At 50.3% G+C, this 24,637-nt stretch overlaps 4 protein-coding genes across 9 annotated transcripts in view; 1 reads left to right on the plus strand and 3 right to left on the minus strand.

Annotated features, from left to right (window-relative positions):
- Positions 1–6,152, plus strand: part of B4galt3 (beta-1,4-galactosyltransferase 3) — a 6,463-nt gene extending 311 nt beyond the window's left edge. For 2 of the 3 annotated variants that reach the window (XM_023699851.1, XM_023699854.1), the window contains exons 2-8: positions 605–793; positions 1,118–1,406; positions 2,289–2,524; positions 3,342–3,532; positions 3,661–3,783; positions 5,131–5,235; positions 5,368–6,152. In XM_023699851.1, the coding sequence (XP_023555619.1) occupies positions 1,154–1,406; positions 2,289–2,524; positions 3,342–3,532; positions 3,661–3,783; positions 5,131–5,235; positions 5,368–5,641 (1,182 nt within the window). In that variant the 5' untranslated portion in view covers positions 605–793; positions 1,118–1,153 and the 3' untranslated portion in view covers positions 5,642–6,152. The remainder of the gene's footprint in view (positions 1–604; positions 794–1,117; positions 1,407–2,288; positions 2,525–3,341; positions 3,533–3,660; positions 3,784–5,130; positions 5,236–5,367) is intronic. The other variant, XM_023699852.1, reaches the window with a different exon arrangement.
- A 74-nt stretch (positions 6,153–6,226) lies between these two features.
- Positions 6,227–10,557, minus strand: Ppox (protoporphyrinogen oxidase). 4 transcript variants are annotated; one of them, XM_023699816.1, is made up of 13 exons: positions 10,097–10,557; positions 9,618–9,712; positions 9,345–9,479; positions 9,115–9,230; positions 8,802–8,934; positions 8,359–8,503; positions 8,046–8,236; positions 7,406–7,466; positions 7,113–7,231; positions 6,923–7,033; positions 6,676–6,825; positions 6,494–6,536; positions 6,227–6,410 (listed from the first exon to the last, which is right to left on the minus strand). In XM_023699816.1, the coding sequence occupies exons 2-13, from the start codon at positions 9,702–9,704 to the stop codon at positions 6,268–6,270; spliced, it is 1,434 nt and encodes a 477-aa protein (XP_023555584.1). In that variant the 5' UTR covers positions 9,705–9,712; positions 10,097–10,557; the 3' UTR covers positions 6,227–6,267. The 4 variants fall into 4 exon arrangements, with proteins under 4 accessions (XP_023555584.1, XP_023555583.1, XP_004639964.1 ...); XM_023699815.1 differs by having other exon boundaries at positions 9,881–10,124; XM_004639907.2 differs by having other exon boundaries at positions 9,975–10,123.
- Positions 10,558–10,817: 260 nt separating this feature from the next.
- Usp21 (ubiquitin specific peptidase 21) lies at positions 10,818–17,293 on the minus strand. The gene is made up of 13 exons (XM_023699814.1): positions 17,119–17,293; positions 15,665–16,285; positions 14,843–14,902; positions 14,554–14,674; positions 13,987–14,098; positions 13,650–13,808; positions 12,898–12,962; positions 12,566–12,669; positions 12,297–12,383; positions 11,944–12,024; positions 11,611–11,716; positions 11,414–11,528; positions 10,818–11,192 (listed from the first exon to the last, which is right to left on the minus strand). Exons 2-13 carry the CDS (start codon positions 16,262–16,264, stop codon positions 11,102–11,104), a joined length of 1,701 nt encoding a protein of 566 aa, XP_023555582.1. The 5' UTR covers positions 16,265–16,285; positions 17,119–17,293; the 3' UTR covers positions 10,818–11,101.
- Positions 17,294–18,571: 1,278 nt separating this feature from the next.
- Positions 18,572–23,517, minus strand: Ufc1 (ubiquitin-fold modifier conjugating enzyme 1). Its single transcript, XM_004639909.3, has 6 exons — positions 23,314–23,517; positions 20,410–20,477; positions 20,132–20,195; positions 19,323–19,399; positions 19,007–19,097; positions 18,572–18,800 (listed from the first exon to the last, which is right to left on the minus strand). Exons 1-6 carry the CDS (start codon positions 23,434–23,436, stop codon positions 18,720–18,722), a joined length of 504 nt encoding a protein of 167 aa, XP_004639966.1. The 5' UTR covers positions 23,437–23,517; the 3' UTR covers positions 18,572–18,719.
- Between the last annotated feature and the right edge of the window lie 1,120 nt (positions 23,518–24,637).

The following is a 24,637-nucleotide window of genomic DNA, read 5'->3' on the forward strand; positions in this document are numbered from 1 at the left end:
GGGTGGGCTCACTTAGCGCAGGAGGGCGAACGCAAAGGGAGATGGGGATGAGATGGGCGTGCTCTGAAAGAACGGGATTCTAACCCCTGGCCCAGTGCTGACCACGCCCCTCCAGGTGAGCCTGCCCAGGTACCCCGGCTGCCTCTGCCCCTGCTCTTCTCACCATCAGTGACCCTTCATCAATCAGAAGGGAAGAGTGGAAAAGGTAGAGGACGCCACCCCCACCCCACTCCCCGAAGCTCCCTGGTGCACAGCTCCCTGCACCTGCGGAGCGTGAAGAACGCAAGGAGCGTGTTTCCTACTTCTCTGGTCGCTCCTGAGGCTACTCAATGGTCCTCTCAAAACCGTGTCGCTTCTTGAACAGGTTTTTGATGAGGAAATCAGCAGTTACTGTGCCCCCAATCCTCAAACAAGTCTGTCCTGTTGGAGTGGGAGCAATGGATTGAGTATAAACCTGCCAGTGTATATAGGATCACTCCAGGCAGCCTGGGAGAAAGAAAGGTCAATGACCTGACATCTTCATCTCTTTTTCTTTTCACCCACTTTCCTTCACTTCCTCTGGAACCGGTTTCAACCTGCTCTTGATCTCTGCCCATCCATGCAGGTGGCTGGTTATCTCGACCACTTCTGTTCCACTTCTGTTCCAGCCGGTCCCAGATTCCCTGGTGGAGAGCCGGATGGAGCCCTTTTCTGTCCTCTGTGGCATGTCCAATTTTAGATAATGCCTCACATCTCTGCACCCCCGGGGCCCCCTGGTACCCCCATGACTGGGAAGAAGACAGCCTGAATCCGGGTGAGTCTCTGTTGCTCTGAACTTGAGGGGAGGGGGGCTCTCCTGAGACTTCTGACAGGGACACGGACTTGGATGACGTATGCATCCTTGGGGGAGGGGACAGAGGGTAGATGGTGGGAATGGTTGGGGAAGAGTTAAACAGCTGAACATGACAGGTACCACCATTGGAGCTTACATTGTGTTTCTTTTCCATGCGTGATTGTACACCTGTGTGTTCCATTCTGTGACTTTGCTCTGTAACTTTTTCCTCTTTGCCCCTGGCACCACCTTCACCTCTATCTGCTTGGCTTTCTGCTGCATTGCTCCTTTCCTGCCTGCTTCCAGAACTCCCCTCTCTCCCTCCCTAGATCTCACCTCAGGATGTTGCGGAGGCTGCTGGAGCGGCCCTGCACACTGGCCCTGCTTGTGGGCTCCCAGCTGGCTGTCATGATGTACCTGTCACTAGGGGGATTCCGAAGCCTTAGTGCCCTATTTGGCCGGGATCAGGGGCCAACATTTGACTATTCTCACCCTCGAGATGTCTACAGTAACCTCAGCCATCTGCCTGGGGCCCCAGGGGGTCCTCCAGCTCCTCAAGGTCTGCCCTACTGTCCAGAAAGATCTCCTCTCTTAGGTGAGTGCAAAAGGAAAACGACAAAGGAAAGGACAAGGTGTGGGAGTGAGGAGCATTGGGTGGGCATGGAGTGGCCAGAATGGGGCTGACTCAGGTACTCTGCCAGGCGTGGTGGTGTCCACCTTTACCCCCAGTACTGGGGAGGCTGAGGTAGGAGGATCAGTGTGAGTTCAAGATCAGCCAGGGCTACAAAGTGAGTTCAAGGCCAGCCTGAGCTGCATAGCAAGATCCTGTCTCAAAATGACAAAATAGGGCCAGGGAGATGGCTCAGTAGAATAAGTGCTTCCCTGGCAAGTACAAGGGCCTGAGTTCAATCCTTGGTTCCGCAAAAGGAAAAAAAAGACCAGCCCGGGTTATACAGTGAGTTCAAAACCAGCTAGGGGCTAGGATTATATGGTTACCGCAAAAAAAAAAAAAAAAAAAAAAAAAACTTTTAAAGAGAGATTCAGGTCCTCTGAAGGTGGGCGGATGTGGACAGAGAACACTGCATTCAGTTTATACCAGACTCTCATGTTGAGCTGCAACTTTCTGCTGTCTGACCATTTATAGGCTCCTTCTGCCCCAGGGTAGGAATTATTTCCCCAGTAGATGAGCCCTAGTTTAATTAGTTGCTAGCCTTGTTCTTTTCCACCCCCATCTGCACATTTAAATCCTGTGTGGCAAGACGAAGTTATGGAGCCCTACAAAAGGCAGACAGGCTAGGTAGGAACCTGTACCTTCTAGACAGCAGCGGTGGAGGGAAACTCAAGGCTGAGGAGCTTTCTGAGTGAGGCCTGGGGACACCGCCTGAAATCAGATTGCCAGGGTCAGAGCTATTCTCCTTGTGCTCGTTCTTTTCTCCTTGTACCTCCAACTGTTGACCTTGCCATTGTCTCTCAACAGTGGGTCCCGTGTCTGTGTCCTTTAGCCCAGTGCCATCACTAGCAGAGATTGTGGAGCGGAATCCCCGGGTAGAGCCTGGGGGCCGGTACCGCCCTGCAGGCTGTGAGCCCCGTTCCCGAACGGCCATCATTGTACCCCATCGTGCCCGGGAGCACCACCTGCGCCTGTTGCTCTACCACCTGCACCCCTTCCTGCAGCGCCAGCAGCTTGCTTACGGCATCTATGTCATCCACCAGGTACCCCCGCTACCCACCCCGCTTTGTCTTTTGTGTAAAGAAGCCTTCAAGTAAATGCTATTCTCCCATGTAATGAGTCTCTGGAATATTCGTAAGAGGCCTGACTCTGGAATGTGGAGGAGCACCTGGCCTTGTTCTTCCAAACTTGTTAGTCCTATGCTTCTCATTATTCTGAGCCGATTTCTTTTGATTTTGGTACTGAGAATTGAACTCAGAGCCTTGCACTTGCCAGGCAGGTGCTGTGCCATTGAACTACATCCCTGGCACTATTCCTTGATCGTTCCTTTTTGAAGTGGCATATGCATATTTGGAATTGAGAAGATGGGGGCTAAAGCTCTAACTCTGCAACTTGTGACATGCATGACTTTGAGCTAGATAGTTATCACTGTAAAATGAGACAAACAAGCCAAGCATGGTGGTGCATACAAAAATCTCAGGACTCAGGAGACTGAGTCAGGAGGATTGCCAAGAGTTCAATACAAGCCTGAGCTACACTGAGTTCAAGGCAAGCCTAAACTACATAGTAAGACTTGTCTCAAACAACAACAGAAAACAGAGAGACAAATTAATACATCACCTGTTTCACACAGTTGTTATGAGGACAAAATGCTATACAGTAGCACCTAAATATCAGGCACATACTGCTATGCAAAAATTTTAAAAAGTTGTTGAATAGTTAACTGAAAAAGATAGCTTATCTTTCCCTTTATTCTCCTACTGCACATCCCACTGAGCTTTCTCTGTTAACACTTTCTTACTTTACCCCTCTCATTAAGCTAGTTGTCACATAACCTAGTCCCCCTCCATTTTCTTCCAGGCTGGGAATGGAACATTTAACAGGGCAAAGCTACTGAATGTTGGGGTGCGGGAGGCCCTGCGTGACGAAGAATGGGACTGCCTGTTTTTACATGATGTGGACCTCCTGCCAGAAAATGACCATAATCTCTATGTGTGTGACCCCCGGGGACCCCGCCATGTTGCTGTTGCCATGAACAAGTTTGGATACAGGTAGAGGGCAGGGAAGGGTCCTGGGAAGCTGGGAAATTAACCATCTTGTGGAAGGGCAGCCAAGGGGCTTGTGGGTAGGGATGTCTCTCCAAAGGACTTGTGGAATACAAGGATCTTTCTCTCCCTAGCCTCCCATATCCCCAGTACTTCGGAGGAGTCTCAGCGCTCACTCCTGACCAGTACCTGAAGATGAATGGCTTCCCCAATGAATATTGGGGCTGGGGTGGTGAGGATGATGACATTGCTACCAGGTTAGACTTCCTGATACCACCTCCCTTCCCATCCCAGCCTTTAAGACCACCCCTGGCCATAGCCTCCCAATGCTAACCTTTAGCTCTCTGGTCCTATACTGAGTGTGTTCCTTTCTTTTAGTCTTTTCAGTCTACCCAAGTCAGCTTTGCATGCTGCTGTGCATTCTGTCATCTTTCTATTTTCTATAAGCGGTTAGTTATATTCCTAGGAGAGCAGATAAGATCAATAGGAAATACTGTCATGGGATTCCAGAGCTGGAAAGGGGCCTACAGACAGTTTAGTTCTGCCTTCTGCTGGGCTTGCATCCAGACCACTTCCTGTGGACATGGGAGAGCAAGGATGTGCTCCATGGGGTCTAGAATCACTTAGGAAAGGAAAAAAGCCCTGTGCTATTTGGCATGGAGCTAACTCATTTTTTCAGCATGTGAAACATTTTGACCTCCAGCCTCAGCTGACCCAGTTTAATATCTGGTGTGAATATTCGGGCTCAGTGTGCTGCACCCATTCCTCCCCTCCCCCTTGTGTCCTCTGGGGTGACATTTACCTGAATTCTCATCCTGTGTGTGTGCGCACGCAAATCACCCAGCAAATCTGAAATGTCCATATTCTCCTAGTTCCTTCCCAGGGCATCTTCACTTCTTGCTTCTGTGTGTGAGAACTGAGATCTGATTACCTGTTTCTACTCCTTTCATAACACACAGAGGCAGGGGAAAGCAGTGGAGGGGCAGCTTAGCTACTACTCCAAGGAAGAATTGCTGGGCTAGGGTAGTCTAGTGATAGAGCATGTGTTTAGCATGCACAAAGTCCTGAGTTAGATCCCTAGCATGTGTGCACATGCGTGCACACACACACACACACACACACACACACACACACACAGTTGAGTTTAGGTTCTTAAGTGTTTTAAGACTCTTTCGACAAAGTAGCCCCTCTCCTTGTCCCTCCCACACTGCAGGGTAGTTCCTGGAGGCCATCCAGGAAGCAACCCACCTGTGCCAATTGCTTAAAGGCCCAGGGCGCTATCTGGCACTGGGCTGTATGGATTTTTTTGCAGAACCAGGAATTGAACTCAAGCCCTTGCACTTGCCAGGCAAGCGCTTATTCTACTGAGCCATCTCCCCGGCCCTGGGCTCTATGGATTTGGATGCATCCAGCTTTTATATCCTCTTCAGCCTTCTATTTGACTTTCCCTGTCCTTCTTGAACTCGCTGCTTTTTCTCCCTCACTGGTAGTGATTGTGCTTTGTGCACAGAAGTGTGCAGCCCTTCCTTGCCGGCCTTTATGTGTGCTGCTGCCAGCAGCCTTCCTACGCTGTGCTCTCTATGACCCTCTCCCTTTGCCCATAGGGTGCGCCTGGCTGGGATGAAGATCTCAAGGCCCCCTACATCTGTGGGCCACTATAAGATGATAAAGCACCGAGTCGACAAGGGCAATGAGGAAAATCCCCACAGGTAAGAGGGAGAACTGCTTGGCAATCGTGACTGGATTCTCAGGGCTCTGTATCCCAGGCCAGGGAACCTCCAAGGGTCCCTAGATTCTTCACTGTTCCTTCTCTATCTTAGTGTCCAACTTTTCACCCTCAGATTTGACCTCCTGGTCCGTACCCAGAATTCCTGGACACAAGATGGAATGAACTCACTGACATACCGATTGCTGGCTCGAGAGCTGGGTCCTCTCTATACCAATGTCACAGCTGATATTGGGACTGACCCTCGGGGTCCCCGGGCTCCCTCTGGTCCCCGTTACCCACCTGGTTCTTCCCAGGCCTTCCGTCAAGAGATGCTGCAGCGCCGGCCCCCAGCTAGGCCTGGTGTTCTGCCTACTGCCAACCACACAGCCCACCGTGGTTCACACTGACTTCTTCTTGCCCACCTTAATCATGGAACTGAATAAGAGGGTTGTGTCCTCCCCACCCTCAGCTCCTCATGCTTAGAGGGTTGTAGGGAAACTGAACTTCAGTGGTATGCTGGGGGGCAGGGGCCTCTCCGCACTGCTGGACTGGAGCTGGGCTCCTCTAGACCTGGGAGATCACTCTTTCTAGGGTCACCTGCCAGGCCTTATGAATGTGAATCTTTGACGTCATGATTTTATGTGATGGTTCCTGGGAGTTCCCTGCCCCTGGGGTAGGAGCAGGGCTGGACCCCAAGCCCCTTCCTCTTCTGTGGAGATCACTCCCTTCCAAGATTAATCTGGCTTGTCCTGGGACCTCTGTGAATATTTATTCTATTTATGGCTCCCAGGAAGCTGTTTGGTGAAGGAAACCCTTCCCTGGGTACTTTCTGCCAGTGCTGGAGTAGCTCCCTTTTCTGGTCCAGGCTCAGGGGGCTGGGATTTTGATATATTTTCTAATAAAGGACTTTGTCTCGCCTTTGCTCCTGCTTTCTGCATCCTAGGCACACTTTGTCCCCCTCCTCCCAGGTGACAGAATGGCTAGGCCAAGTTAAGCACCACCAACTTTTATTTTCATGAGTGGGAGCTGGGGATCAGCTGTTGGATCCTGTGCCCAGGACGCTGGCTGCTGCCTGGCGCCCACTCTCTATACAATCATTGACAGCAACCCCATTGTAGGAGGCACCAGCCAGAGTCAGGGGCAACCTCTGGGCAGCCAAGAACTGCATCGCCGACTCTGGAGGGAAACAATGAAAGGAGTATCACCGCTGGGCTCTCTGTTTCCCAGCCCTCCCCAGCCCAGCTGCTTTCCAAGCTTACCCAGTCTTTGCCAGTGACCTAGTGTATACTGGGGGATGCAGTTCTGGGGAGATAGGAGGGGAAGGTCAAAAAAAGTTTATTACTGGTTTTCCAAGTTACAGCTGACGTATATAGACGAATATGTTATCAGTCGATACTTTCAAGGCCTACCGTGGGAGCTTATGGCTTTGGCCCCAACTCACCTTGTGTAGATGGACCAAGCAGTGACTTGGTTGCTCCTTCAGTCCTAACTGTGTGGCAACTGCTTCCTGTGCCTGCTGTAGGAACAGCTCTTGCGATAAGGCACGGCCCCTAGCTTCCAGTATGTGTAACCAGGAACCTCCCAGCATCACCTAGGGAAAGAATACAGCACTGACCAGTCTGGTCTTGCTTATGCTGGAATGCAGAAGACCTTTGGAAAGCCCACTGAACAAAGCTGTCCCCTCTCACAGTCACTCTGAGGCCGGGGATGCTCCCATCCTGCTCAGGAAAAGCAATGGAGTCATACACGATTCCCAGAACGACTGGGTCCTCAGAGGATGGCACCAAATGTCCAAATCCCTGGAGAGGAAGAAATCGCTAAGATTAGGAGGGAAGGGCTCCGGCTGAGCCTGTGTCTCCCCTCTTCCTCTTTATCTACCTGGACAGGCGGATGAGCTCCTCGGTACTGCAGGTTCACCACAGCTACAGACACGGCAGTGATGGTGCTCAGGACGTGAGCCAGGGGCTCTGCCTCAGCGGGGAGCAGCTTACTGAGCTCTGGAGATGAGGCAGAGGCCGGTTCACACCACAATTACATCAGCTGTCTTTGGGATCAGACTCTCAGTAGAGGTGGCTGGGTTAGGGGCTGCATAGGGTGTGGTTCTGCTGGCCCAAGAAGGTACAGCTATTCCCTTTATGCTTGCTAGGCAACGAGAGAGTCTGCACCCTTACCTGAAGCTGGAATGGCACTAATAATGTGGTCAGCCTCCAGACTGCTGTCCCCTAGAGAGACCTGAGAAGATGAAAACATTTGAGAGACACAGTGAACACAGTGATAATGAATTTCAGGGCAGGGTAAGACTTTCGTTGCCTCATTTTCAAGTATCCCAGCACTCCAGTGGCAGGCAAGGCTGGGTGCTGATCCAGGATGCAGACACTGAATGCCTGTCATCCTCACAGAGATCACTGCTCTATATGTTCTGGGAAATGGGCCAGGTGCCAGTGTGGCCACTCTGAAGTGTTCAGTGAAGCTCGACTGTCCTTTCTCCATCCCCAAGCCACTTACAAGCACTACTGCTATCCACAGATGTGCATCAAAGGAGACTTTGAGGAAGGCCCACAAAAAGGCCTAACAACCTGGAGTAACCTTTGTCCACACAGCTTTTAAGGCAAACAATGTGTAACTCTAGCTCTGTCACCCCTGGCCTAGTTGATCCTCTTAGACAAAGATAAAAACATGGACAGAAGTCCATTATATGGGGCGGGGGAGATGGCTCAGTGGAATAGGCGCTTCCCTGGCAAGCATAGGAACCTGAGTTCAATCCCAAAAAAAAAAAAAAAAAAAAAAAAAAAAGTCCAGGGGTTCCCCTACCTTCCAGTGCCCTTCTGCCTGGAGGCTGAGCCCACAGACCGGCTGGCCTCTGAGAACATGGACCCCCCTAGTAGTCAGGTGGCTGTCAAGGGCCTGGGGCAACATCTCCAGTCCTCCACGGAGTGACCACTGGCTCCAGCGCTCAGCCCGGGCCTGGCGAATAAGTGCTGCAGCTGGTTGTGGCCTCCGCCCTGCAGCAAAAGAAGCAAAACGATTACCAAACTAGCACTTCTTGTACCTATCCCTCACTTTGGCAGTCCTTAATATCTCTTTAAGCAGTCCTTAATATCCCTTTGACCCAAGCCCCCCTCACCTGTCCCCAGCAGCAGCCCCAGGATTACAGAACGATGACTTTGCTCAGCTTGGAAGAGACTGGGAAAGCAAGACCTGACGCTGAGCTCACGGCTGTTGCCTGCAAATACTCCACGGCAGAGGCTGTCCATGGCTAGAGAGGCCACCTTAAGGGTGAGACTGGGAATGAGAGGCCAAGGAATAAGCTGCACTGATTGGCTTCTTTCACCCTTAGTTGGTGGGGAGTGGAGTGGGGAAAGGGTGAACTGGGTGGCATTCCGACTGTCACAGAAGGATGGGCAAGAAGTGAAGGATTTCATTCCTAACACTTGAGTTTGGGAGATTACCAGAGTAGTACAAGGGCATCCCTAGGTGATACAAGAGAGTCCCTGGGGATAAGTCTGAGCAGCAAGGTCAGCAGCTGGGTTGAGAAGGGAGGGGCCTGAGGCCTCTGAACAGTGTCACCTCAGGTCCAAGGCGGCGCTGGGCAAAACTGTGCACCGTCTCATCAGGCTCTTTTCCCCGAGGTTTGGTCAAGTCTCTCAGTCCAGCCCAAAACAGAGGTTTGGAGAAGGGGGGTGAAGGGCGGAGTAGCCCCCTGCATGGAAGAAGGTACAGTAAAGAGGGAAGGCCTGGTTTACCCTCTCAGCTCCACCAAACCATTTCCATTCATTTGGGCCCCTTTTGCTGAAAGAAGCGACAGACAGGGATAACGAACTGGAAGGATGTGAGGAAGAGGCCAGAAGGGAAGGGCGTGCAGTAAGGGAGAGGCCCTTACCTGAGGCCAGTGGGTAGGAGATGTAGTGCACCGCCCACATACAGGAATCTGTTCTGGGCAGCCGGATGGTCTCCTCGGACAGGCAGCACTTCTGAGTCCAAGCCAAGCTCAGAAACCTGCTCTCCACACCCCCTCAGAGAGAGCAGAAATTAGAAGGGGCTGACCCACCAAGTGTATTTCCTCCCCTCAGCTCTGTCCCCTCTGCCATCTCTCTTCCACAAGCCTCTCACCAGGAGCAAGGTTTGAGCTCCCAGTACTCCGGCTGGTCGAATTCCCCGAGGCCCAAGCTCAAAGACCGCACCATCTGGCCCTCGAATTGAGCGGATCCAGCCTCCCAGACGATTGCTACCCTCCACTAGGACCACCTGGAAACAAGTAGGAGATAATGCAGCACCATGGGGCGGGGGATGGGGGCCTCATCCCAGGGCCAGGATCCATCTAACTTTCCCTGGAAATGTAAGAGTATTAACACTCATTGCCTCCGACGTAGGTGGGGTACTCACCTTAGGAGGGCAGGAGGCTCGGCTCAGATAGTAACTGGCAGCCAAGCCGCTGATGCCTCCACCCAGCACGACCACGGTACGGCCCATTGGGAAGCCTGGGGAAAGGGGGCAAGATTGACTGGTAGACCTCAAGGAACTTCTGCAACGAAGGCCTCGCGGTTCCGCCTTCCACCCTAGGCCACTTAATGATTAGAGTCGCCCCACGTGAGTGAATGGGCGGGTGGAACGGCGATGTTTTTGCCTAGGTGCCGGGACTCTCCTACCAGATAGCTAGAAGCAAGAGAAAATGAGGGATCGAAGAGGTAGAAGTGCAAAGTCTTCCCCAAAGACTTGTGTTCAGATAAGGGCCACACCCACGTTATCTGCTCTTGCAGGCCTCGGCCAGCAGGTTGGAGACCTGAGTCTTGAGGGGCTCTGCATCCGCATCTCAACCGGTTAATTAAGCACTGTACTTCTGGCAGGCTACCCCCGCCCCCAACCTTTTCGGACCCTCCGACCCTCCGTCCACTCTATTGGCGGCGCGAGTCTGAGTTCCTCTTTTCTCCTTCTGGATTGGTGATTTCTGGCTCATGTCCACCAATGAGAGCACTGAACTGGCAATGACGCCACGAGACGGGGCGACGGTAGCCGTGGGAGGTAAGAGTCGGATCTGTGAGCCCGGAGGTTAACCCGTTCGGTGCTGCGTCTTAGCGAGTACTGCCACCGCCCTCCTCCGGGGCAAGAGGGCGAGGCGAGTTCGGAGTTAGCATTCCCCCGCTCAGGCTTCCCAGGCGCAGTTTGGGTGAGAGCCCTGGAGGGAAGGCCCCATGAGCTTTGGTGTTGGGAAAGGCACACAGGCACGCTAGGAGAGTCCGCCGGGAGGCTGCTCCATAAACAGCTCCTTGATGTTAGCAACAGACCGGGCCTACGGGAGCTAGGGCCGCCCGGCAACGTATTCAGTGTTTGTCAACAGGGGTTTCGGATGCTTCGCCCTCGAGGGGCAGCCCCCAAGTTCGGCAGCCCCCGCCGCCCTAGTTGCAGGCCTCCCAGCAGCGTCTCCTTCCCATACCAAGTCTTCAACTGCTCGGTGCACGCGTCCGTCCCTCCCCACTCCGTCCCGAGCGCGCCCCCACCTGCTCAGAGGCAGAACTGGGTCCCCAGAGTACCCCTTGAACTGTTTCGTTATCCCCACCCCCGTGAGCACCAACACAAATAAGAGCATCACTTTTTCTTATTAAATTTATTCACAAAAAGTGAGATTTCAGAGGGTTTGGGGGCTGTACATGGTCAAGGGCCTGGTGAGCTCTGTACACGGGGCTGGGAGACAAGGGAGCCTCCAGGTAGAAGTGTAATTTTTAATAAAAAAAATAATGGGAGCTACAGCCACCCCCTCCCCCCTCCCCGATTAAAAAGACACAAAAATAGACGTCTCTGAGGTAAATGGGGAGACTGGGGGTTTAAGGGTGTTGGAAAGGGTTTTCAGGTGCCAGGGCTTAAAGTGGGTGTCACAGGCACCGGGATGACTCCTGCATTAGTTGGTAGAACAGCACGTAGCCCTCACTGGATGCCACCTGATTTTCACTGACAGGGGAGACACTAGGGAGAAGGGAGATGGGGAAGGGGTTGTAGTCGTTACTGTATATTCCCTCCCCACAAGACAAGATCAGGGTGCTCCAGAAGAGGTAAGGAGAGAGGAGAGACACCACCCCCCCCCCAACCTTTTAGCAAGCACTCTCCTTCCTGGGGTTTCACAGAAAGGGAGTGTTTTAGGGCTGCAGTGGGAATAGGAAAGGAGTTGAATAGGAGGCTGTTCTCACCGAGAGTCATTGTAGACATGCCAACCAGTCTGGCACCGGCACAGGGCTGTGTAGTGGCCGTAGTGGACACTGCCCGAGTGGTTGCAAAGGGCATACAGCTGGTATACGGGGCTTCCTGTGGGGTTAGAGATGATCGCTCTACCCACACAGCTGTGGCCCTTCCTGAGGCAATTTAGGACCCTCACTACCACACTCACCAGCTTTGTCACTGGCAAAATCCCCGAGGCTCAGTCGCTGCAATGGGAAGTCTACCCCTACTGAACTTTTCTTGATGGATCCTCGAGAGGTGGAAAATCGATTCAGATCTAAGTGCTAGTTAAGGAGCATTTAGGAGGGCGTCTCAGAGGGACTGCAGTTCTAAATGTCCACTCCCTTCCCCCAACACATACTGGGAAATGGTAAGGAAAAAGGTGGGCAGATATTCTTTTTCCAAAGGAAAACTCAATTCCCAAACCTCTGCAAACAAGGAGGCTGAGGAAAGCAAATGTATAGGAGACGGCTTAAGAGAAATAAGAATTAAGGATTAGGATATGGAGCACGAGGATTCGAGGGAATCTTTGTACTGTCAACTTTTTGGTACTTCGTGTTTTCTGCCGACATCGATCACACACCTGAACAAATGGCAGACAGTGTTAAGTTAGTGTGCTGTTACCTCAGGTGGCTTTTCTGACACTCCAGTCCACATTCAAATTTAGTGTACTCCCCATTATTTCTGTATCCTCTGAATCACAACCTTTTGGCCCTATGAGTAACAGGACATACCTGACATAAACCGAGAGATACAATTATTATTGTGCATTCAGTGGCAACATGCATCCCTTTTTATCTATATGCGGCACCCCCATCTCCCACCCTTACATATTCCTTATGAACCTCCACATACTGGGGCGTTCTCCGATTCTAGCTCTTCTTCCTTGGTGAAAAGGCTGAAACAATCTCGCAGAGATACCTTGCCCCCAGCAAATCCTTTCTGGGGGGGGAAGAGGAAGTAAGAGTCAGCACGTTCTTAATTTCCCTTTCCAATTCTTAATCAATCCAGGCTTCAGTTCTGCTCTACAGATCCACAAGGTTCCCACCCACACTCTGGGGGTAGGTAGGGTTGGGTCACAGAATCAGTGTTCCATTCACCCCTAAAATCCTCTGGAATCCCACCTTGGGGATGGGCAGGGACAGGTCACAAAAAACCTCGAAGGTCGTGGAGCGATACCCACAGGCTTGGCACTTGAGACAGCTTTTCAACTGGCCCACAAACAGATCTAGACAGAAGCAAAAAGGCAAGAGACAGGTCGCTGCTGGATGCTTGAGACACTTTCCTTCTTTTTTCCTATCTTTTCCCACCTCTTACTAACACTTCTGACCACTCCTGACACCATCTCACATCACCAGCTGGTCTTGTTCCCACACCCCTTGACAGCATCCATTTTTCTCCCTCAAGCCCCCCTCTCCACCCCAACTTTTTCCCCCTGCTTTGTCCCATTCCATACCCACAATCTTGCTGTCCTCTCTCTCCAGGTAACGCTTCCACATTAGGTTGGCTCGGTCATCATCACTACCACAGATCAAGGGAAGTGGGGAGGGTACCCATGAGACAGCAGAAACACTGGGTACCCCCAACACTGCTGACGTGATCCACAGAGCGCTGCCCACCACCCATGACCCAGTTCCCTAAACTTCAATGTTATTTTGTGTGTTTGATTGTTTTTGTTTTTCCATTTTTGAGACAGGGTCTTGCTATATGTAGTCCGGGCTGGCCTCAAACTGACCATGTAGCTCACACTGGCCTTGAACTTACAGGGATCCTCCTGCCTCTGCCTTGTGAACACTAGGATGACAGGTGTGTGTCACCATGCCCAGCATCCTTCCCTAAATTTCTGGTTAAATGAGTAATGCTTTGGAGAACTTTACAGAATACAAAATAAGAGGACAAGAAAAGATGTACACAAGAGAAGAACATGCTATCTTCCTCCACCTGGCGTCAAGCATTTTGCATGTACTTTGCTGTAAATTAATTATCCCCTCCTTCCTCAATTTGGTAACATATCTAGCACTATCTTCTGTCTCCATCTGCATCTATCAGCCTCTCTCCTCCCCCTCCTTCCTTCCTTCTACTTCTACACTGGTTCGCAAAGCATTTTTATGCTAATGGAGTTCCTCCAATTTTAACTAGCTCAGCTCCGGGAAAGATGAATGTGGACACTGACTACTGTGGAGAGGAGGGAGGGGAAGCAACCTTTACCTTAATTCAGGTTCTTCTAGCAGAGCCCCTCCTCGGCGGGGTGGAGAGGGAACTACTGGACCATTGGCCAGGATAGGCGGCGCCCTGCGACCTCGTCGGTTCACTTCGAGGTGTAGCCGCTCCATCAGGAGCTTCAGGAACTCTTGGGCATCCTGCTGGCTACAGCCAGACAGAGAAGATGAGCAGCTGACCCCCTCCTAGTCCTCTGCCCAGATACGGACCCCTGCATCCTCGACGGAGAGCACATCATGGCTCAGAACAGTGCTGCAGGAGTCCCAGCTTGGCCTACCCCGAGATATGGCCAGTGAGAAATCTTATACCCCCCCAGCTCTCCTACCTGTATCCAGAGAAAGAGGGAACATATTTCTGGAAGACAGCCCGGAACCGAGTAGGATTCACAGCTTCACAGGAGTCAGGGTGCCAGAGGGCACCAATCACATCTGCAAAGGCTGTTGGGGTGGGAGTGAGGAAGGGAAACAGAAAGTAAATGTCTCAAAGAGGCAAGCAGGAGGAAGCTCAGAGGGTACAAAAACAATTCCTAGGAAAGTAAGCACAGGGAAAGTGGATAGAACTATCAGATCAAAGGGCTGGGGGGGCTGGTGAGATGGCTCGGTGGTCTAAAGCACCTACTTGGAACAAACTAAAAGCACAAGGACCACTGTTCAATCCCCCAGCACCACATGCCAGCCAGCCCCGCCCCCTGGTGGGCTGAGCTGGCCACACACACACACACACACAAATAAAATAAATAAATAAATAAATAAATAAAATAAAATTAAAAAAAAAAAAAAAAACAACAAAGGGCTGGGGTAAAAATTAATAAATAAAGGGCTGGGGACCATAAGCACTGGCAGACAGACCTGCAAGGGGCTTGGACAAAAGGGAACAGCAGTTGTTAACTGACCTTCAGTGAGCTCTTGGGCTCGGCCCCCTCCAGGCACCTCTTGCCGGTAGTCCCTTCGAAGACAGAAGTCCCGAAGAGGCCGAGTACTGCTCAAACACTGTAGCACTGCGTTCAGGAAGCACTGGGGAGCAGCAGGGACACTGCTGTTATCTCTCCAGACCAATGCCCAGCAGCCTTAGGAGAGCTTTAGTGCTCTTTTTATATATCTTTCCCAAGTCTGCAGGGTCTCCCCACCCCCAGCACCATTTCACATCTGTTTAGAGAGGAAGGACAGGAGAATGGCTCTTACTGTATTTCCCAGATTTCGGAGGCCAACATGACCAGAGCCCAGAAGCAATGTGTGATGAGCCTGGAAGGTCAGAGTATGGTCAGTACGTCCCATGCATCCTACCTGAAATCTTTCAACAGCATGCTGCCCACTGCCTCCCCCAGCCCATTCATGCCCAACCTCTACCCTCTTTCCTTCTCTGGTCTCCCTACCTCACTGTTCATGAGCAGTAAGCCCATCACAGCTGAGTGCACCACCGACTCAGCCATGGCTGTTCCACCTATCCCCCACTTACTCCTGTGCCAAGCTAGGCGGCGCTGCAGCTCCTGGGGCAACTCCCCAAGCACTGGCATGGTTGCCCAGCTGCTCCCCACTCCCACCTTGCTGCCCCCAAAGCCTCCTCCTGCCCCCGTGGCCCTTTCTTGCACCCTCTCCTCTGGCTCTAACTGTAGTCAGGCTAGCTCACTTAGCTCGGGAAATGGGCAACCACATTAGCTCAGATGTGCTGATCCTGCCCCTTTTCAGCTCCAGAGATTAATTAGGCCTAGACAGAGTCCTAGGAGAGAAGGTGCAGTAAGGAAAAGAAAGGGCCTGGGGACTCAGAAGAATTCTAAATAGTTGGGTTAATTCCCTGGGGACTGAAAAGGCACACAATGCTTTGGAGTCACAGACAACCCAGAAAAGGGTCTAAAAGGCTCCCAAAATGAGATGAATGAGTAATGAGTCCTTGGACTGAGAAAGGAATTTTGGGGAAAAGGAGACAAAAGAGCCAACTGACAGCAAGAAAGCTGGAGATACAGAGGAGCATGAGGCTGGAAGGCCACGTGTGCTGCAAGTCCTTACCATCTTGTCATCAGAGTAGAAAGGCTCCGAGGGCCGGGCAGATATCACATGGAAGGAGCCATGGGAAGTAGGAGGCTCTGTCCGTATGCTGAGCAGGGTGGGGGGTCCAGGAAATCCCCCAAGACGGCGGAGAGAAGTGCTGCGTCTCAAAGCAGGTGGCTCAGGCCGGAGGGCCAAGCGGCTCAGGGCAGCCCCTAGCTCTCCAGCACCACGGTGCCCTCCCAAGGCAATTCCCATTGGGCGCAAGTCCCCGCTGCTCACAGACTTGGAACGCGCTAAGTTGGTCCGGGATGGGAGAGGCAGAGCCACAGTTGGTGGTGGTGAGCCAGGTAGAGGAACCCCATGATCTGCCCGAAGGGGGCCTCTGGAACGAGGGCCTGAGGTCCGTCCCCGTGCAAGCTCCAGTTTCTTGAGCCGTTCATCTGGGGGACCTGGCCGGGGAGGCAGAGGTCGTAACATGGGGTTTGACCCAGGAGCTGGGTTGCGGCGCTCCTTGCTGCGGGCTCGGGGGGCAAATGGTAGCTTAGACCCCACTCGGGGCTGCACATTAACAGGTGGCTCTCGAGTCCGGCCCAGGCGGTACTCAGAAGCCTGGGGCATTGTGGACACCACAAGCTGCGCCTGAGAGGAGAAGAGAGAGTCAACATTTGAGTTACAGAGGAATGTGAGAACTTAGTCTTCCATACCACATTCTCTGTGCTCTGAAGACAAGAATCAGGTCTATCAGATCAGTCATTGTCACCCTAGTACTTAGCATGTACTTAGCATTTTATTTGATGCAAAGACAATACTTAGTATCACTCAAGTAAACAACTGACTAAATGACTAAGCAGCTCATGACTTTGACCCTTTCTGTATCCCACCTCCTCCTTGCAGAATACAGCTCTACTGGAAAGCCTTTCACAGTCACACTCTGAATTGTCTTTACATTCCATAGACTCATGACAAGAGCCCTCCTCACCCCTAGCTAGTTAAGTGGGATGTGCCATGAACCTTGCATCAAATGGGAGTGTGGATACAAGGATAACAACCCAAAAGACAGCCATTCCATCTTCGAACCCACTAGGTTGCAGATGAAGCAGATTGAATGGGTGATTGCAACCCATTCCCTCCCCCACCTCCAAGCTCCGACGTGGATTGGGACTCAGGGGGCAACAGGCTGGCGGATATACAACTCCCAGACCCCTAATCTCTGCACCCCTCCCACCACAGCAGCGCTGTACCCGGGTCCGCCCCCCTCGAGGGCAGAAAGGCCGAGGCCGCTGATTGGCTACAGGGTCCGGCAGCGCATTCCCCGCAGTCCCGGTATGCTGTCCCTCTAGCCCAGATCTCCCAGGCCCGCACTGGGTCCCCACGAGCCTCTCCGCCTTTGTGGAGGATGTCCTCTGGGGTCTGGAGTTAGCGTCCCTTGGCTCCCCGCCCCCCCCCACCCCACCACGATGCCCCGGCCGTACCTGTCCCCCGTTGAGGCAGAGGGGGAGGCCAGCCGGGGCCAGGCTCCAGCTCAAGGCCACCCCCTCCTACCCCCGTGCAGCCCCCGTGCAGCGGGCCAGGCTGCAGCTTTAATCGCAGTTGGTGCCCAGGTCGCTCCCACCGCAAGGGCCGCCGCCATCTTTGTTGGTCCCGCCCGGCCACCGGCCACCGGCCTCACCGTCTCGCAACGCGCCTGCGCGCCCACATCCCGCTACCTCCACCCGCCTCCTCGGCGCTTGCGTGAGCCCGCCCCCACGGCTCCAGGGCCGACACCATGGAAACGAAGCCAACTTTAGAACCGCTAGTTCCCAGCCTGGGCCACAGTGGTCTTTAAACCGTTGATCCAAAGCGAGTTACTCCAAAGCGAGTCTACCCTCCAGTCACCCATGCTGGGGTACACGGCGATGAGACGGTCGAAAAAATGGTTACGACGCTTGCAGCACAGATTCCTCCCCGTCAGGCTGGGTGCCAGTGTGGCAAGCTGCAGACCTGGGTCCAGCCTGCAGAGCAGTGAAGAAGCATCTAGCATTCTGCATTTGGATGAGAAGATCCTAGAAGGCTGGGAATGCTGGATCTGTAAAACATTCCTTAAGTTCCTTGCAGGCTTAAGCAACAGTAAACACGGTTCACTGCTGAAGGCAGATCTCAGCAGCAGGGAGAGCAAATCTCTCATGCCCTAGCTCCTGCTGAGGACATCTTTCATTTCCCCTTCTCTAGAGCCTCCACTTTTTGCCTGCTCATCCTGTTAAAAGCCACCAATGTAGTCAAGAGTAGTGGCACACTCTTGTAATCTTATCACTTGAGAGGCTGAGGCAGGAGAATCACTACAAGTTTGAGGCCAGCCCGGAGTTATACAGTGAGTTCAAAGTTAGGGCTGGTGAGATGGCTCAGTGGTCTAAAGCACCTAATTAGAACAAGCTTAGCAAAGCACAGGGACCGCGGTTCAATCCTCCAGCACCACATGCCGGCCGGCCCCGCCCCCTGGTGGGCTGAGCTGGCCACAAACACACACAAATAAAATTTTTTTTTAAAAGTTAGCCTGATTTCTTGAAACTGTACTTTCGATTTGATTTGAAACTGTCTCATTGCTATATGTTTATCAATAAAACTTTGAAAAGAAAAAAAAATAAAAAATAAAAAGCCTGAAATACACAAGAGATCTTGTCTCAAAAAACAAAAATGAAACAACAACAAAAGTCACCAATGAAAACCACAGGCTACCACAGGAAGCAGTTTTTATTGATGGATTATTTCCAGAAACCAAAAAGGGTATGTACTCATTTTCAGTTTCCCCCTTTGTCTCCAGGAACAAGGCTTCCATTGTTCTATTTGGGGAGAGGATATAAATCACCTCTTGGTCTCCCAAAGTCCAAGTCTTTCTTCTGTCTGTACAGAAACTGGCATTACTGACTGTGTCGCTGTCGCCCCCCCCCCCCCCTGATGCCCAAGGCAGCTATTTGGTAACAACCGGAGGTGGTGGGTGTAGGGGGAAGCCATCAGATAAATGAGAAGAACGATGCACAAGAAAACAGGCACATGACCTATTAGAGGTCCCTCTATCCTGTCTCAGTCCTTTGAGCCTTCATTGCTTGCATTTCTCTTTGTGCTGGATCACACCTTTCTGAATCAGATCAGGAATTTCCACTGCCAGCCAGGGACCCAGCTGCAATGCAAGGGAGACCCCATGAGACTCCTATCACCAAGTCAATGCCCCTTGTTCTGTTGGTTCTATTGATTCTGTTGGTTCCAGAAGGGATTGTAGGAAACACACTAAAGGACAACACTATTACTGCATCTCTTGTTCACTCTCAGGTACTTATACCGCTCAGCCCCACTCCCAATCCAACTTACCAAATATATGAAACTTACCCCCAGGGCCATAAGATGAGCTAGTCCAAACTTGGGCACATTCCTGGCCCACAGAGGTTTGAAGTGATCAGTCAGGCATATTTTGCCACCCCTATGAGAGGGACAAGAGGGTGCTGGCATGCAAAGTTTACCACGCAGCATGGCAGCCTCTGGGGGCACAAATGACTGCCACTGTTCAGAATAAAGAACAAAGTTAAGTACTTTGCCCAGGCTTGGGGAGGGAGGTCTAGAGCCCTCTAGGCCAGCAGATGCTGCAAAAAATCTGCCTCTCGACTTCTTCACTTAGGGCTTCTTTTCCTCTCCTGTGAAGGCCTACCTGTACATCTTTGCTGTCTTCCCATCCAGCTCAGGGACTGCAATCTCTGGAGCAGTAGTAGGATATGTGATTGGAATCTGAAAGAATTATAAAGACTTAATGAAACAGAGAATTGAGATAGGAACTAATCTAATCAAACATACTTGGTTGAAAATGTTCAGCAAACTCAAGTGGCATGTACATACCAGGATTCTGGATATGAAAATTATAACTGTAATTTGTTTCAAAACTTAACTTTCCCCTCCCAATTTTCAAGGGTTTTTTTTGGTGTTTTGTTTTTGTTGTCTGAGACAGGGTTTTGCTATGTAGTGCAAGTTTGTCTTGAACTCTTTTTTTTTTTTTTTTGCAGTACCGCGGACTGAACTCAGAACCTTGTGCTTGCCAGGCAAGCACTTATTCTACTGAGCTGTCTCTCCAGCCTGTTGAACTCATTTTGTAGCCCAGGCTGGTCTCAAATTTGTGGTGATCCTCCTGCATCAACATCCCAAGTGCTGGGATTACAGGCATGCACCAATATCCTCAGCTTCTTTGGTCCTTTCAAGCAAGGTTAGCCCAACCAGGTGTAGTTGGTTCATGCCTATAATCCCAGTGTTCTGGGAAGCTGAGGAAGAATTGCAAGTTCAATCTCAAACTGAGCAATTTAGCAAGACCCTGTCCCCCAAAACCAAAAAGGGTCACAGAGGTAGCTCATTGTAAAGATCCTGAGGTCAATCCCCAGTACCACACACACACATAAAAGCTGGCTTATAACAAGCACCTAATCTTTCCTCTTCTACTAACCTTCATATGTCCCACTCCAACACACTCACGTCAAACTCGATGTCAAACTCGTATTTGAGGAGGTCATGGATGTACCAGCATTTCCCGAACCACCTATAATAAAGACTCAAACTCAGTCCAACTGTCCATTCCTCTCATATGCAATGACTTAGGTCACCTATGTAGGAGACTCCTGGGATAGGAACTGGGGAACTCTGGAGTATGGAAGTAAAGACAGCTAACATGGTAGCTCTGATAGTGGGCTTTGGGATGTCAAACTATTTAAACCAAGAGTCCCACCCTATACTTCCCAAGATGGTCTGCTTACCGGGTCCCTTCCTTGTTAGATTCCAGACGGAACCAATCATTGTCTGCATTCTTGTTATTCTCCACATACTAAAAGGACAGAAGAAATCTTTGACAGGGTGTTAAGGCCATGGGCTGCCCCTTTCCCCTCAAAAGAAAAGTGTGGGGGCCAGGGAGATGGCTCAGTGGAATAAGCGCTTCCCTGGACAGCGCAAGGGCCTGAATTCAATCCCCAGTTCTGCCCCCCCCCAAAAAAAAAGTGTGATTATTTTGTCCTTCAGCATATTTACCCTACTTTTCTGACATTAGAAAAGCTGAAGACAAGGCTATACTGGTAAATTGGGGGCTTGCCCAGAGAAAAGAATAGAATGCTTGGGTTCTATCCTATTTAGCAGGCACAAAAGATTTGGTGTTACCTTCTATCATCTTTTCCTACTTTTGATAAAAGTCTAACCCCAAGGGCCGGTTAGATAGCTCAGCAGATTAAAGTGCCTGCTAAGGCAGACGCAGGGGTTGGAAGTTCTGGAAGGCTGATCCTCATCAGCTTGCTGTGCCGGCCCGCCACCGGGGCGTGCTGAGAGCAATTGAGACTGAGTGTGGTGGCATGCCTGTAATCCCAGCACTTGGGAGGCTGAAAATAAGAGAATCACTACAAGTCTGATCTGTGTAGTGAGACCCTGTAGACTCTGCACTAAATTAAAAAAAAAAAAAAGTCTACCGCAGCCAACTCCATGATATACTCTGTCCCTGGATGACCTATTTCCAACTTTCTACTTTTACCCATGTACTGATGACTCCCAAAATCAGTTTTGTTTTTTGAGACAGGATCTTGCTATGTAGTTCAGGCTGGTTTTGAACTCATTGTGTAGCCCAGATCGGCCTTGAACCCACAGTGATCCTCCTGTCTCAGGCTCCCTAATGCTGGGATTACAGGTGTGCATCACCATACCTGCCTCCAGATCTTAATCTTTTATCCCGACTTTTCCTCAGAATGTCAGATTCCAGTATCCAATTAAGTATTATTTCATTGATACTTGAAGCTCATAGTGTCCAAGCTTGAATTTACTATTTCTTCAGACCTGTTTCTCTCCCTTCACTCCCAATGTTGGTGGCAGTGTTACCATTCACTTAATCACTCAAGCTAAAAACCCGGGAATCACCCTTGATTTCCCTATTCCTTCACTCCACTGATCCTTCACGATGTCCTACTGATGTTGTCTTCTGAATTTCTTCAAATCAGCCCTTCTTTTTAGCCTTACCACAACTGTCTAGTTTAGATCATCTTTTTTTTCACTTGAATTAATAACAGCCTAACTTGTCTCTGACCTTCAATTTTACTCCTGTCAATTATATTTTTCTTTCAAACTGACCATGTTACTACTCATTCTAAAATTGTTTAAAGGCATCTCAAAGCCTATAAAAATAAAACTCAAGGGCCAAGGAGATGGCTCAGTAGAATTTCAATCCCCAGTTCCGCCAAATAAATAAATAAATACTCAAGTGCTCTAGGGCCGGCAAGATAGCTCAGTGGACTAAGCGCGAGTTTAGGCAAGTAAGTGCAGGGACCAGAGTTTGATCTTCCACACCACATGCCTCTCTGGCCCAGCCCCTGGGCATGCTGAGCTCGCCACCAGGTCTGGGCATGGTGGTGCACAACTGTAATCCCAGTGCCAGGGAGGTTTAGAACAGGAAGATCACTATGAGTCCCAGCTGGTACTGAGACCCTGTACCAAATACATTTTAAAAAAAGAAAAAGAAAAAATATATATAAAACTCAAGTGCTCGGGCTGGTGAGATGGCTCAGTGGTCTAAAGCACCTACTTAGAACAAGCTGAGCAAAGCACAGGGACCGCAGTTCAATCCCCCAGCATCACATGCCAGCCAGCCCTGCCCCCAGGTGGGCTGAGCTGGCCACACACACACACACACACACACACAATAAATAAATTAAAAAATAAATTAAAAAATAAAATAAAAACTCAAGTGCTCAAACCTATCTCCCCAACCTTGTTCACCTCTCTTGTGTCTCATATTTGATGTAAACTACTTGCTTCTTTGTATGCCTCATGCCATCTCTAGTCTGTGGTTTTCTTCACGCTGTCCTTTGCTCTGAGCATCTTTCTCCTGCCCTTGTGTACTCAAGCTAACACGCTTGTCCTTTAAGTCCCAGCCCACATATCAGCACTTCTAGGAAGCAGAAGTGTACTCAAGCTGGGTAAGTTATCTCTCATGCGCTCAACCCATATTAAACATTGCTCTCTCCACATAAACACTACGATACTCTTGTCTACCTAAATACCATTTTATGTGCTTTTATAGCTCCTCTAGTTTCTTGAGGTACGATAAAAAAAAATTTTTTTTTAAACCGATTACCTAGAGTAGAACTGGTAGCCTCTGAAGCAGACAGAGACCACACTACAAAGAAGATCAATGTTCTTCTCTTTCAGTAGACGGAATAGTTGAGAAAATGCTGTTACAATCCATGAGCTTTACTCAACTCTACAACTAACTCCCTTTTTGAGTTTTCGGCCCTAGTGCGCTTTCCTCCCCAGTAAAAGGGCAGGCAGGAGCAAAGAGGTGTGCTGGGGCTAAGGGCCCTAACAAGTACTGCCGACCACGTCTCTGGCATCCACTAGCGCAAACAGCTGGAGCAGGAGAGACACGTCACCTTTGAGCAGGTGAAACTCTAACACATTGCTGTTTTAAGCCACGAGGTCTAGCCCCGCTGTGCTCCTAACCGGAGTCTATTCTGCTTCCTCCTCAATACCCGTCCTTAGTCTCCCAGATCCACAGTTATTTCATTTCTATGAATTTATAAATTACATTTTAAAACCGGAAAGGGCTTCCACACGGAGCCCATTTCTGGGGACACCTGATTTACCCGCAACCCCTTTGCGACGCAGTCCACTGTAGGTGCCCAACTGACCCGGATAAGAGACTGATATTCTTCCTTTAGTCGCTGCACCCACAACTCCCGATCTCGGGGTCCGGCGTTTGTCTTCAGCACTGGGATCTCAGACACAACTCGGCGAGTGGCTTCGTCAGCCATCTTGGATCAGGGCACAAAGGAAGTACGGAAGTGACGTTGCCTGTAACGTACGGTCACGGTGGCGCCATCTTTACTGTGGGAAGATGAGGAGTAGGGTAAGGACTCCTGGAGACTATCTTGTTTCGACAGAGACAAATTTGCCACCTGGTCACCCGCTTGTGGGTATACGGGGAAACCCGGCATGGAAGCGGATTGCTCTGAAGAAACCTCCAAAGATGACTCAGAATGACTTCCGTTCAGGGTCAGAGACGCAGTCTCAGAAAACCTTGTGACACCTTCCCGAACTTGTGGAGTTGTTAACACTTCCGCTGCCTCCTTGAGACGCCAGTTCACGCTTTTCTACTGCAGGGGAACTTCCTTAGCATACATGCATCGTGTCGCCGGGAGAGCAGGCGCCAAAGCAGTTATGGAAAGCTGTTGAACCGATAGCTATCAAAATATAATATACAATTGCTGTCCAAAAGATTTAACACAACCAAGTTAGAGATTTTTTTTCTTTTTCGGTACCAGGGATTGAACTCAGGACCCTATACTTGCCATGCAGGTGCTTATCCTACTGAACTATCTCCCTGGCCTTCAGAATTCCTGTTTTTTTTTTTTTTTGTTTTTTTTTTTCTTTTGAGGAACAGTGGATTGAATTTAGGCCGTTGCACTTGCCAGGAAAGCGCTTATTCTACTGAGCCATCTCCCCAGCCCCCCTGAGAATTCTTAATAGTGCCAAAAAAGTTTAGAAGTTACAAGAAGGCTCATCTTAGTTTATCCCAGAGTTGGCATTCAACTGGCATTCTTGTGTCTCATATTTGATGTAAACTACGTCATTTTGATGTAAACTACAACTTTTTGGAGTTAATTCATTTAAGAAGGAATTGTGTGGTTTTATAACCAGTGATACATTAGGAATTAAGGCAAGCCCACCAGGCTGGGTTTCCTTTGTAAAAATTTATCTTTCAGGCCGTGGCAGTAATTTTGGATCCAGTTCTGTCAATCATCAAATTTTATGGCCCAGATACAAATTCAATATCCATCTTATGTCTAATTTCCCGGCTTTAAACTCAGTACAATATTCAATAAGGTTTTTTATTTGTTTGTTTTGAGACAGGGTCTTGCTAAGCAGCCTAGGCTGGCCTTGAGCTCACTTTATAACCCAGGCTGATCTCAAACACAATGATCCTACTGCCTCAGCCTCCAGAGGGCTGGGATT

Source organism: Octodon degus, unplaced genomic scaffold, assembly GCF_000260255.1.
Source record: "Octodon degus isolate 3935 unplaced genomic scaffold, OctDeg1.0 scaffold00116, whole genome shotgun sequence".
Taxonomy (NCBI): domain Eukaryota; kingdom Metazoa; phylum Chordata; class Mammalia; order Rodentia; family Octodontidae; genus Octodon; species Octodon degus.

Coding starts and splice junctions, on each gene's coding strand:
- Ppox (XM_023699816.1), bottom strand. CDS start 9,704: ATGGGCCGTACCGTGGTCGTGCTGGGTGGAGGCATCAGCGGCTTGGCT. Junction 7,467..8,045: donor AGGCAGAAGGGCACTGGAAG/GTAGGGGAACCC, acceptor TCATCTTCTCAG/GTCTCTCTAGGGGACAGCAG. Junction 6,826..6,922: donor TCCCCGGCCTCAGAGTGACT/GTGAGAGGGGAC, acceptor TTCTTTCCCTAG/GTGATGCTGGGAGGTTCCTG.
- Usp21 (XM_023699814.1), bottom strand. CDS start 16,264: ATGCCCCAGGCTTCTGAGTACCGCCTGGGCCGGACTCGAGAGCCACCT. Junction 14,675..14,842: donor TCCGAAATCTGGGAAATACA/GTAAGAGCCATT, acceptor GCTGCTCCCCAG/TGCTTCCTGAACGCAGTGCT. Junction 12,384..12,565: donor TGTCCCTGCCCATCCCCAAG/GTGGGATTCCAG, acceptor TTCCCCCCCCAG/AAAGGATTTGCTGGGGGCAA.
- Ufc1 (XM_004639909.3), bottom strand. CDS start 23,436: ATGGCTGACGAAGCCACTCGCCGAGTTGTGTCTGAGATCCCAGTGCTG. Junction 20,478..23,313: donor AATATCAGTCTCTTATCCGG/GTCAGTTGGGCA, acceptor CTGTCCTTTTAG/TATGTGGAGAATAACAAGAA. Junction 20,196..20,409: donor TCTAACAAGGAAGGGACCCG/GTAAGCAGACCA, acceptor TCTTTATTATAG/GTGGTTCGGGAAATGCTGGT.